Source organism: Limanda limanda, chromosome 12 (genome assembly GCF_963576545.1).
Source record: "Limanda limanda chromosome 12, fLimLim1.1, whole genome shotgun sequence".
NCBI classification, from domain to species: Eukaryota; Metazoa; Chordata; class Actinopteri; order Pleuronectiformes; family Pleuronectidae; genus Limanda; species Limanda limanda.
Window position 1 is genome coordinate 8,279,631 of NC_083647.1, and position 12,904 is coordinate 8,292,534.

General features: G+C 42.8%; 1 protein-coding gene across 1 annotated transcript in view; it reads right to left on the reverse strand.

The window, feature by feature from the left end:
• Positions 1–4,020: 4,020 nt before the first annotated feature.
• The window catches only part of LOC133015702 (peroxidasin), a 56,477-nt gene continuing 47,593 nt past the window's right edge, over positions 4,021–12,904 (reverse strand). Inside the window, exons 20-23 of the mRNA XM_061082969.1 lie at positions 7,930–8,041; positions 7,497–7,629; positions 6,191–6,304; positions 4,021–4,167 (exon numbers count right to left, since the gene is read on the reverse strand). Coding sequence (XP_060938952.1) covers positions 4,021–4,167; positions 6,191–6,304; positions 7,497–7,629; positions 7,930–8,041 — 506 coding nt within the window. The remainder of the gene's footprint in view (positions 4,168–6,190; positions 6,305–7,496; positions 7,630–7,929; positions 8,042–12,904) is intronic.

A 12,904-nucleotide genomic window follows, 5' to 3' on the forward strand; every position in this document is an offset into this window, starting at 1 on the left:
GATCTTTGATTGCATGGGACTGGAAGGACACATTTGTCAACCGTTTGTAAAATGGAACGACCAAGTTATGATCTGTCTTCAAATGCAGCCTCGTAAGGATGTGTCCCCCTGAACTGGGACTTAGTTTATGCGAATTAAGAAACTCATAATGGAGCTTTGAGTAAAATGGTAACGTCAGCATGCTAACGTCCTCAAGATTAACAGGTGCAGTACGTTGAGCATTGACGAGTAGTTCAGGGAAGTAGCATGCTAGCATTCACCAATTACTCTAACGCGAATGTTTGGGTTTCCATTATAAACCAAAATATTTAACCTGATCAATAAAATAAAGTTTACACTGTCATCAAGAAAGCTGTTTCTAGTCATCCTGAATGTTTGTATCTTACCATAATTCATGGCAGTCCAAGAGTTAGAGACTTTTGACTCAGAATGTCAAACATGGAAAAAATAGAAAAATTGGAGGGTCGTCTGGGAACATTGAATATCTGTGCAACAGTTTATGACAATCCATGATGACTTTGGGGGTCTTCACAGGATGAATTAACATTTTACCTTTGAGTTTGGATGGTGCTGTACAAAGTCAGGAGATCACCAAAGATAGTAGTGTTTACTTTCTGGGGAACATGAATGTCTATACAAAACTTTACTGGCAATTCACACGATAGAGATATTTCAGTCCTGAGCTGCCACGATAAAAAGTCCTAAAATCCAATATCAAAGGCAGGTGCTAGAAGTGCTATTGTAGGAGAGATGACCAAATAAATAAGAAGAGATCTTAGATGGATGTGATCACTACAAACACGGGTAACATCTTTCAGATTCATCTCATCTGTAAGTCAGTGCAGGGCACCTGAAAAAAGAAAAAGCACCAACATGTAGGACTGTAATTCAAATGTGGCTTATTTATTTATTATTACTGTTGAGAGGCATACATTACAGTGCAAACCATTCTTTGGCAAACGTACAAATACAATACAAATGTCATGACACGTACTACTATATCCACATTGACCACTGGTTGAGGGACAGTGTGGGTAAAGCATGTTCAGTCTTGCAGAGCAGTGCATTCCATTGACACTTGGGGAGTTTGAGGGGAAATGAAAAAGAGAGAGGGAATCATGATGAAAACAGAAAACAAAGAAAAGGAACTAATACAACAGATGAATGAAGCTCAGGAGAGCTCACAGTGCTTTGGCAGCCAAAGCTTGGGCCAAAAACGCATTTAGCCGGTTACAGAGACAGAAAGACAAAGACCCACACACACACTCATTCATTCATAGGGTTTATCAAATGGTGTGAAATAACTAGATTCAGTAAAACATAAAACACTGGAGTTGTTGGACAAGCCACGGTCAGAGAGAAAGAGACACAACTGTAAACACACAGTTTGATGTACAAACCTGTCCAGTATATTCAAACATAGGATATGATACCAGATAATATACCAGTGCGACTGCAAGCCCCATAATCCACCTGGAATCCTGAATGGAACATTCCAGAGGGTATTATTTCTGTTTAGTGACAGATGCTTGCCCAGGACGTTACCACATAAAGAAAACAATGGAAAGGAACACTGCAGCTGCTTCCTCACAATTAGGAGCGAAGCAAAACAGAGTAACAACAAGAAACATGACGTGTTGCACGTGGGAGCCAGTGCATGGGGTACAGTGAGGGTCGTCTGTGTTCATGTACAGTACCTGCAAAGAACCAGTTGACAGGAGTTGGTGGAAAACATCTGTCTCACAACGGCGACAAGGTGAAATTGTCTTTTGATTGACACTATGGAGATACCAGTGATGGGGTGAATGCAACTGTCTGACTGAGAGCCTCTGGACTGCGGACTTTCTCCGGCTGGCTCCATAAAATAAGTCTGCAGAAAGTCTGGAGGACCCGATGTGAGAACACAGCAGGAGATCCCATGAGCAAGTGGTTGGGATTGATGACGATTCTAACACGAAGATGCAAAAATGAAAAAAGAAACCCTAACAAACAAAACAAAAACAAATATCTCGGGATGAGAAAGTGGTGGCGTACACGTAGAAAACCACCACGATGTCAAAGATGTGGATGTGATGTAAACACGTGATCTCTGCAGCAGAATGAACACGTTACATCCTCTCTGCCTGCTGCACCCCCCCCCACGCCTCAACACTCCAGACGTGTCCGTTGCTGTAGTTGAGTCTGGGTGGAGAACCTCCTGCTGCGTGGTTCACATGTGAAAGACAAACTCCCGAGAAAGTCCAGACCCTGTTCTACGGCCATCCTCTGGAGGTCATGTCTGAAATGGGCTTATATCCCGATGATCGGCAGCTATCCCCCAGCTGTACCCTCGCCCCCCCCCTCTCATATGGCTTCCATTACAGCGGAATGACGGTCGGAGAGTGACGTCACCCTGGTATGAAAAAATCTTCAACATGCAAAGAAACAAGAGCAGGACAAAGAATTCCTGACCTACATCAACACTGACGGCGATTCTCACAGGCGGAAACGCACATGAGTAAAAACTGATAAAGTGAGGAAGGGGGGGCAGAGTGGACGCTCGACAGAGAAGGCAGGCAAGCGTGTCCTTGTGTAAACCGGGGCTAGAGAGCTGAAGAGAAGAACAGTCATGGCAACAGTCCTTCAGTTGTGTGAGTGTGAGTGTGTGAGTGTGTGAGTGTGAGTGGACTTACACTGAATAAACATGAATAAAAACAACAGATATGAGCAGGTCAGTGAGAGAATACTGCTGTGGTAGAGTCTGCAGTACCAAAGGCTAAAATCCTGACCTCGTTACAACATTCATACAATAAGTTTCATAGATATGTTATTTTAAGAAGTTACTAAATCATACATTTGGCTTAAAGAACGACGCAGAAATACTGGGACAGAAATACTGGGACAAAGGTCACAACATGACAGTGGTAAAAAAAAATAAAAAAAAATTGGATATTCTTCTCACTGCTTTCTGAAAGCAAAATGAAACTTGAAAAAGGAGCACAACAGTGCAAGAGCTGGGTTAGAGAGTCCTGCGGCGGGGGGGGGGGGGGGGGGCGCCTCCTCGCTCAAGTTCAGGACAGGCCAGCGGAGACATTAACAAGGTGTCCATGGAGAGAGGAGCAGTAATCAGTAGACATTTTTTCTTTTTCCTTTTGCATTATAAACATTTTTGCAGGGCTTCACATTATCTTCATATATGCAATTTTTATACAAAAAAGGGGGAGAGAAAAAAAATAAAAAAACATATTCATAAAATATATCAAAGCACCGTGGATTAAAAAGATGAAGAAACTCTATTCATAAAAAAGTCTTTTAGTTGGAGTAAAACAATCCTCTCAATCGTTATCATTACAAGGCGTATACTGAGTATATAAAAGTTGCTTTGCATACAAAAGACAATACTTTGAAGGTTTGAATTTAGTGATTAAATCGTTATTAAAAAATCTATAATGGGGGAAAATAGCACCAAGTTTTCGGCATCTCTAACCTGAGAATATTTTTTTGTGATACAACATAATTGTCGCCGCCTTTCAAACTACTTCCCTTTCCTGCTCCTCCACGGCAACCGGCCCTGCGCTCCGTTGCCGGGTGTCGGTCACCGGAGAGAGAGCGCCATCCCACCGTCTCCGAGCGAGCAGGAGAGATTTGTCCGTCTTGTTTACAATCCACCCATTCATCCATCCACCCATGCATCCATCCACCCATCGGTTCAGAGATACATCCATGTAGTGAACACTGTTTTTTATCGCCAGAGGATTTCAAACTGAGCCTCCGGCTGCTGGTCCTGGAGGGGGGCAAAGAGCCAAATGGGGGGGAAAAGAAAAATCAACCCCTCCACTGATGAAAGAAAAAAAGGATATGAAGTCAAATGAAAAACATGAACTGAGGCTTTTTGGGTCTATCGAGGCTGTAAGTGGCTGTGGAGTAGCACACCTTCAAGAGTCTCATCCTCTCTCTGCCGGCTGCGTGGGAGTGTGTGACGCTCAGACACTGGAGTGTGTTTGTCAGAGTGGGCGGGGGGGTTGGGGGGGGTCCTGAGTGTTAGTTGTTGTTGTTGAAGTCCGCTTCCTGTTGCTTCTCAACGTCTGCGTGATCGAGGCAAACAGGGCAGCAGGCGCCTTTTAACTTGACGGGCCGTTTGCACTCGACTGGTGGACAAGACTCCACGAAGCAGGTCACCTGGGCATCCTGGAGGGGGGGAAAGGGCGACAGGTCAATTACCATATAAGAACAGAGTGGATGAAACGTTCATGATCACTGCAGCAGAACTGACCTGCTGCTACGAAATACAGCAACAAAAAATAAAAGGTACGTCATGTTCACTGTCTTGCCAGATGAGCATGTTCACCTGGCTGTCTCTATTTGAACACTGCCAATCTGATGAGAACTTATTAAAACCTGTGTCCATGGCACAAATTTTCAAACCGAGAGTGAATGCAGATTATGTCCTTTCACATTGCAAATGAAAGCCAGATGTGAGTGGGTGTTGGTAAGACACAACAAAGAAAAGAAAGACAAGAACAGGAAAAGAGGAACTGAAGGTATCGGGTCCCCAACCTTTTCTGCGCTACGGACCGGTTGGATGTCAGACAATATTTTCTAGGACTGGCCGCTAAGGTGTGAATACGGAGCCTCACTACGGAGTCCCTCTGGTACGGCCTCTGGTGACATCGGTAGATTTTTTTATTTATTTAACGAAATTCACAAATTGTTAATACTGCGTGGTAAGTTACCAGCAAGACAGAGACGAACGGATACCACAGCTCCATTACGCGCACGCTGCGCTTCTGTGCGCTTTGGAGAGTTTTTTTTGTTATTTAAAATAAAACATTTATTTGTTAATTAAAAATAATTCCTACGATGTCACTACAGATATGATGTCGGAAATGGCAACAGAGTTGTTAGTGCTGTTGTGGCGCTCTCAGGGTATTCTGCCGTGACTTTGATCCACAACACCCGCAGAGTTGTTTTCTCCTTAACCAGACATGCTGGATTCACCTGGTTTGTTGACAAATGGGTTCGACAAATACCGTGGTTTATATTCAGCGAAAAAGTGACGTGACCGAGACAAGCGTCTTGACATGCATAAAGCATGAGTCATAACGGAGAGGATCCAGAGAGAATCCAATTTTTCTAAATAAAACACCGTTTTATTTTGAAAAATGACCGGATAATAGATAAAACAGAAAAAATGTAAGTTGTTTATTCTTTTTTTGCGGCCCGGTACCAAATGACCACTGGTGTAAAGGACAGAGTGAAAAGTATGAGAGGGAGTGGGCAGGACATGCAGCACAGGGGCAGGGACGGGGACAAAACCTACAAGTCCTGTTACCTCCGAGATAAAAAGAATGTACTAATGAATGACTTCATTATGAGTGTTATGAGTTATTTGTTTGCAGAGTCTCGTACTTTCGTTTTTGCAACAGAGCCGTAGCTGAAGTGAGTCGCTCAGGACGCGTCTCTGCTGAGGTGCTCGACCACGGCTGAACCCAAACAATGAGGTGCTTTGTATCGGAGCATGACGCCACATGACGGGTTCAATCAAACTCTTCTTCCCATTACAAGGCACCTCATTGTGCAACACTCAATGATTACCAAACCCTTCCACTTACAAGGATGGGAGAAAGTTTTGGGGATACCGAGGGGGGAGAGAGAGAGAGAGAGAGAGAGAGAGAGAGAGAGAGAGAGAGAGAGAGAGAGAGAGAGAGAGAGAGAAACACAAACTGACAGGTGTGTTATCAGATGTGGTGAGCGAAATAAAGTGAGTCGGAAAGATGGCAACAAAGGCTGTGGAGGAGGGAGATCTGAGGCAGCCAGGTTTGGCACGGGGGGGGGGCTGCTGGAGCCTGTGCCAGCAGTTGGCACAGGGGAAGTGTCAAGAGATAAAGAATGAAAGGCAGAGAAGTGGCCGGTGCACACAAACACACCGTGGGGAGACACGTGTGCCAGGAGGGAGGGGGGGGGGGGGCTGCCAAGAGCTGCTGGAAGAGGTGCAACACCTCCATGAGCTGCCAGACAGAGAAGCTGGGGCAGTTAAACCAGGCAGGCTGCTCACAGAGGCAGTGCTGATGGGCCGCCATGAGAAACATGGAAATACTCAAACAGAATCAGCTTCTCGGGGTGAAAAATGAGAGGATTAAGTATTGAGCATGTGTGTGTGTGTGTGTGTAAAACTATTTGCTCTGAATATTGAGCTACATGTTGAACGTACCTGGCATTCACACGTGGTGCAGGAGTCCTTTTTCCACCGCTCTGCATCTGTCCGCTCACGTCCCTCGCTATCAGTGCAGTCAGTCTTGCTCAGACGGGTTTCAAGTCTTTTAATCTGTCAAAGGTACAAGGACACAAAACATTAACTCGGAGGAACAGAGAAACGACTTGTTTGTGGTTACGTCGACACTCTGGCTCCTTTAATACAGAGATCCTGCAGTGTTGCCTTCAAGAAGACCCAAGAACATCCCCATCTTGAAGAAGTTGTGTAAAAACCAACTCAAGAACGCTTTTGGTTTATATGGTCAGAAACTTATTCATATTTATTCAAACATATATTTGAATACGTTTTATAATGTTTATTGTTTGTTTGCTGTTGTGTGCCTTCAATTTCTTAATTTTAAATTGTAAAGCACTTTGTTACTATGTTTAAAAAGTGCTAATTTTGAATTCCTCCTCTTGTATTGATGCAGGATACTTGAAACTCTCGCTCCGAGCTATGAAATATAGTTGTCTGCCCTCTGTTGGGACAATGAGGCTCAGGATAGAGGGCGGGTCGGTGCAGTGTCAGCAGTAATGTGGACGTTGTACTGGACCGTTGTGGTGAAGAAGTCAAAGCTTTTCGATTTTCCGGTCGATCTGTGCTCTGCAGCCTTCACCTATGATCACAAGCTCTGGTTGGTGAATGAAAGAACCCAGGACTCACTCGAGGGACTACATATCCCATCTTCCCTGGGAGCGCCTCAGGATCCTCCAGGAAGAAGGACCTGTGAGCGGGCTGTGTGACTGTGTTTCTGTGAGTTAGCCTACAGCCCAGACATAGCAGGCATGCATGCAGCATGAGCCGGGAGGCAACATGGGAGAGAGAGACATGTTGAGACTCATGGTTCGGTTCAGTTTACAGGGAAGTGGAGGGATGCGCCCCGGTGAATGTTTCAGCGGTTACAGTTTTAGATGAGGACAGAGTGCATGTGCAACTTTAACTGTGTGTTTTAAAGGTGAAAAAGTTACCTTGACTATAATGCATATTGACGATGTCTGTCTTAATCTTCATATGACTAAAATGGCACCCAGTAGAGCTCATACCTCCCCAAAGCCCAACAACAGTCCTCTTACACCCGGGCCACACTGGCTGCATGAGCTGCCCCAGTGCATTGTGGAACTTCTTGCTTTACATATTACCAGCATATTCGGCGGTTTGTCACCTCATGCACGGACACAAACAAGTATTAAGAGATATGTGATTACCAGAACAACACAGGTGGTCAAATGCAAACATGTGTGTGGGTGCTGATACAGACACACACCTGCTTTCGTAAACTTGTGATCGTCTTCTGCATGTCGGAGACAAACTCCTGGAAGTCGTTGACCGAAGGTTCAGTGCTTGTTTTGGAGGTCAGAGTAACGTTTACTACAGCTTCTGTGGTTCCCTCCGCCGGGCTGAAAAGATACAGGTACAGATATAAGACTAGGTGACATTTATTTAATTATGAACTCATCTTAGCATTTATACGACTATGTGCAATACAGAACATTATAGAAATCATAAAACTCAGAGAGCCTATTGTCTTTCTGAAGATGAAGCATCTACATTCAACTTACAGAGCAAGTGAGCAGTAAATATGTAATTTTCTCTTCACAGTAAATCACCACCTGAATGCGGTTGAAGGGTTCATCGAACCCTTGATGGATTATTTAAACATCAGATCCTGATGTTTGATGGTTGCTACGCTGCATTACCTGTTCTCCGGGATGCTGTTGGCAGGATCATCCTCTTTGTAGCTGTGCTCAGCTGATCTGCGTCCCCTGAAGTGGTAGGACAGGGCGTTGAACTGACCCTTGGTTCTGCAGTCTGGTGGGGCAAACATAACACAACACGCCTGTAATTCACTAACAGAGGAATGGTAAATTACATTTTTTTATTGATCATATAGGTATATATACAGTATATAAATGTAATCTGATTCAAAATGATGAAATAGCAACACTGCAGAGATTGATGAGCACACACAGTCAACGACCTGTGGTAAAAAAACAGGATTTTTCCCTGTTTTTCCGAGATAAAAATCCTGTTTTTCGCTCAAATTTTTTTCCATGCTTTTATTTTGAAAGTGACGTATAGCATCCATAGACGTAGCGTCAAATAAACCTGAAAACATCAGTTGAAAATCTCGACCATCTTTCGGGGATATGCTACATATAGCTATAGGATATTTTTTATTTTTGTCCCGTTAGTGGCTTTATTATAGAAGATTGATGTGCAGTTCCTGTTATAAGTAGGTTGGTGGTTGGGACTCTTGTTTTGAAAGGGGTTCTAACGGAAAGGGGTTCTATCGATAAAGAAAAGTGTGAAGGAAAATAAACGAGTGTGATTCAATAACCATCTCTCGTGTCCTCTTGCGGCTGAGGCCTCCTGACAGTATAATAGAACAAACCGCCCGGCTACATTAGTCTGTTGCAGGGTCAGGCTGATGCAGCAGCGACCATACTCCATGCATGTGAGAGCTTCAGGCAGGATTAAGGGAACGCCTTTTTCGTAGAAAACTTAACTCAGAAAAACAGGATTTTTATCTCGTAAAAACAGAAAATAAAAAAGTTCGAAAAACAGGATTTTATCTCATAAAATCAGAAAAAAAACAAAAAAAAACAAGGCTTTTTTTTGTTTTTATGTGAATGCAATACGCTTCCGTAGTATGTATACAGTATTTCCTCAAATAAAAACAGTCTAAATTTTCCGATTTTCATTGTCAACATCATTGGAACTTCCTGGAAATTTCACACAACATGATTCACATTGTCTCCTACCTAAATGGCCTGGTGCATGCCTGCAAATGTTTCAAATTAAAAGCTCGACACTATTGGAGGAAATACGCTATAAAAACAGGAAATCGTGTCTGCTGATGTCCCTTCCCTCCAGCTTCAAAGTGCTGATCCAGGACTCTGAGTCTTATTGTATTACCATGACTCAGTGTCCCGCTGTAGACGCTGTACCCAGATCAAAGAGAGTAAAAACACACGTACACAAACATAGCACCCTGCTCACGCCCTGCTACACATCTGAGGCATGCTGAGCATCAAGAGACAGTTCATAATAAACCTGAGGAGGCACAGATGAGTTGATCAGGCCTGCAGTTAGCAAGGCTGCATCTTTATCTGGAGAAGTTTACAGGCAGCTGCTCAGCCTCAGAGCCCCTTTGATTTTCTAGACCGTGGTCTGTAAAAGACAAAGACTATCTCAAAACAACAAGAGCTCCTGTCTCATGCTGACAGATACGCATGAGCCAAGCATGATCTCACACACACACACACACTCTCTTATACTTCTATCTGTTTGAGGACACTCGTTGGCATAATGTTTTCCCTATAGCCCCTAACCCTGATCTTTACCATCACAACTAAATGCCCAGCCTGACCCCTGGCCCTAACCACGCTACCATAATGCCTCATCCCATCCACATCAGTTTGAAATAAATATACAAAAACAAGAGGTAAGGAGTTTAAAACATTCTTCAGGACTAACCACTGAAATAACTGCTCAGGGTCATAATGTATTGACCAACTGAATATCCTTTGACGGAGGCGTTTTGGCCAGTGCAGTTCCCTTGGCTCCCCATTTACAACTGCCCAGGCAAGGGGGCATCATCGAGATACAGAACTTAATACAGACCCTAACCCTAAAAGAAAGTCTTAAAGGGATAGTTCACACGGGAACACTACGCTTACGGACACTTTCATGACACCACAGGAGCAGTATGGAGGTTTCTTCTTACGGTCACCATTTACTTCAATTGTATTGGATTTGGCTTCAACACCGTTTGCCACTGAAACTCCAAAAGTCTTAACCCTTATAAGGTTGAGGTCAGACGAAAAGGTCTTTACTTTCCTTTAAAGTCTTTTTACAGTTTTTTAAAGTTCTCCTAGCGGTGTCCTGTGTTAATCGAACCAAACACAACTGTGAATCTGGCTACAGCTTCACTGACAGACGGACAGAAACAAGGGGAACAACTCCTCTTTCCTCCCTCCCTCCTTTTTCTGGCAGCATATTCTCTGTTTATTAGCTTTGCTCTTCCCTCAAACATTATGTCAAGGAAGGTCAAATGCCGGGCTCAGAATCTGGGATGAAAGCAGAATAATTAAGGGCCATATGTTACATATTAAAATGTTTTTTAATCCTTTTACATTTTTCCTCTGAGGACAATAAATTTTCCCTAAAGTTTTTACATGAAAGAATAATTCATATATTGCCAATGCATTAGAATTCTTGTCTGTTGACACGCAAGTTAAATATTATAGTATTTGTCATTATAGCACGCTAGTGACAACAGCATTATATCATGTAGTCTGGGAGAATGCAATGTGGCTTTAATAAGTAGTAAATATCCTTAGATGGATTGTAACATTTACTCACAGCTTTGTCATCCATGTGAGGGGATCTTTACTTCTACAGAATTTATCATCATGCATAGGCGATCTCCTTTATTCACCCTCAACAGTGCAGCATTAAACCATGTGGAACAGATGGATTGTTCGATGGATGCTGAATTGGTCATTGAACACGACAACTTTGACGTCAACACAACATCTTTACGTTATTACTTTTATGGTGTGTATAGACCTGTGTTGGCATGTCATGTACAGAGCGCACCAAGTTGAAAAAGTTGGGATGTGCGCAAACTGGGAGAATTGATGAAGTGCGATAGTGCGCGCCAGCAGAACTGACGTCAATTCTGGTAATTTAAACCATGTTTTAAGCCTAATAGACAAATGTACCATTGGTGACTAAATCTCATCTGTGGGTATAGGATCTTTAAGAAACACAGCTATTTCTTTTTTATGAAGCACTTGTTGACTTAATTTGTGTTCAGATGGAAAAAGGAAGCGAGGCAGTGGCTGTTTATTTTACAGCGGTCAGTCGTGTCACTGAAGATTCAAAGACAGTGCAGAAATAATGAACATTTTCTAACTCTAAGCTCATTCAACAGAGTTCACCCTTATGATTACTCAATGTTCTATTAAAACAATCACTGAACGTCCCACAGTTCCAAAGATTTCATCTAATACCTGAGATTATTCCATGTAATCTAAGCCATTTGCTCATTTCACAGCTGATCATATCTCCAAGAAAGTGATACAAGGCAAACAATCACTATGAACCCTCATGCTGGTTTATCATAACAGCAGGGGGTGCCTCTTGAGTCAGCTTCTTTTTCGCTTCGTCAGCTGCTCCCATGGCTGGAATGTTTTAACATCCAGAATTTAAATCCAAATACCGTGTCTTACCCCAGCAATTAGCAGGAGCAGTCTGTGAAAAGCACAACTTTAGTTATATCATGAGTGTTCAGGAAGAGGAGGTCTGCTGTTTCACCACAGAAGTGATTCAGCTGAGTCGCCATGGCGTGGCATTACATGGCTTTTGCTTTCAAACTCCATCCATCTGCTAATTCCACAAATGTCGGGTCAGTCTGTAAGTGGAAGGCAAATCATTTGATCTTATTTTTCAATATTTAGAACATTTGAGTAAACATCCGACCAGCACTCTGCAGTCAGTGGAGTTGGGACAACTGGACTGAACCTTCTGTTTAACACATGATCTTCTATGTCCTAGGATAACCAACACCAGTGGTAAGCAAGTATTGGCCCGCTGGCCCACCAGCAATAACAATATCAATCTTCTTATTGCATCATATCGGCCTGATAAAGACATTTATGAGTGCAGCAGGTGCTGATCTTGGTCGTGACAACATTCATAGACTCACTTCCTTTTTTGCAGTTTGTCTTCAAAATGAAAATACAACATTTATGTTTGTTGCTGCAATGCTTTGAAGACCTGAATCAGAGCTTTTAATTAAAACAAGTTGTGAAATTGGGTCTCAATATTGTGTCGATTGCTTAAAAGACTTAAAAAATAGCGACATTGCACTGGTTCAGTGAATCACTATTTTATAAAAGTCAACATCTGACAGATTCAAAGTTTTGCCTTTTGTGAAACTAGATGATGATGATGATCCAAGACATTGTTCTCTGCAGTCAGACCTACTTTTCATTAAGAGCAGTTGAGACATCCTGTGCACATGGGTCACACACACAGGAGTGCTGTCAAGTAAACTGAGGTCAAAGAATAACCACGTTCCTCTGATAGGGGCCTGTTCTAAATGGTTGCACATAACCCGTGATTAATGCGAAGCTCCGCTGCCTTGAGGTAGATGTTATCAAGGGGAGACAAAAGGCTGAGGGTATTGTATGGCTTTAATTTCACAAAACAGCCGAGATACTGGACCAGCGTAAGCCTCTGACTGAGACGTCTGGGCAACTTCCTGTGCTGCTGGGGAACTATGTGTTCTTTCATCACGAAGAAAAGACATATGCCCTTCAAGATCAGCTCAGTTGATGAAAGATGCAAACGTGAAAGGTACAGATTCTTCTTTAAACTGTTCTAAGAAAATGTCACAAACACTGTATGGGGACGACAAATATCCGGCAGACATTTATACTACCATGAAAGAAGTTTTTGAAAGTGAAGCTTTATGTAAAATCACAATTATGATTTGCCTTAAATCCTGTCTTAGTCAAGCTGGAGTCAATGAATCATCACAATGGTTATGAACCTACGCATCAGACTGCTTCATATTGAGAGCTGGTACTGATAATGGGACCTTATGTATGTAAATAGGTTTGAACATACAGTTTGGTTAAATTTGCATTTTTTCACTTTATC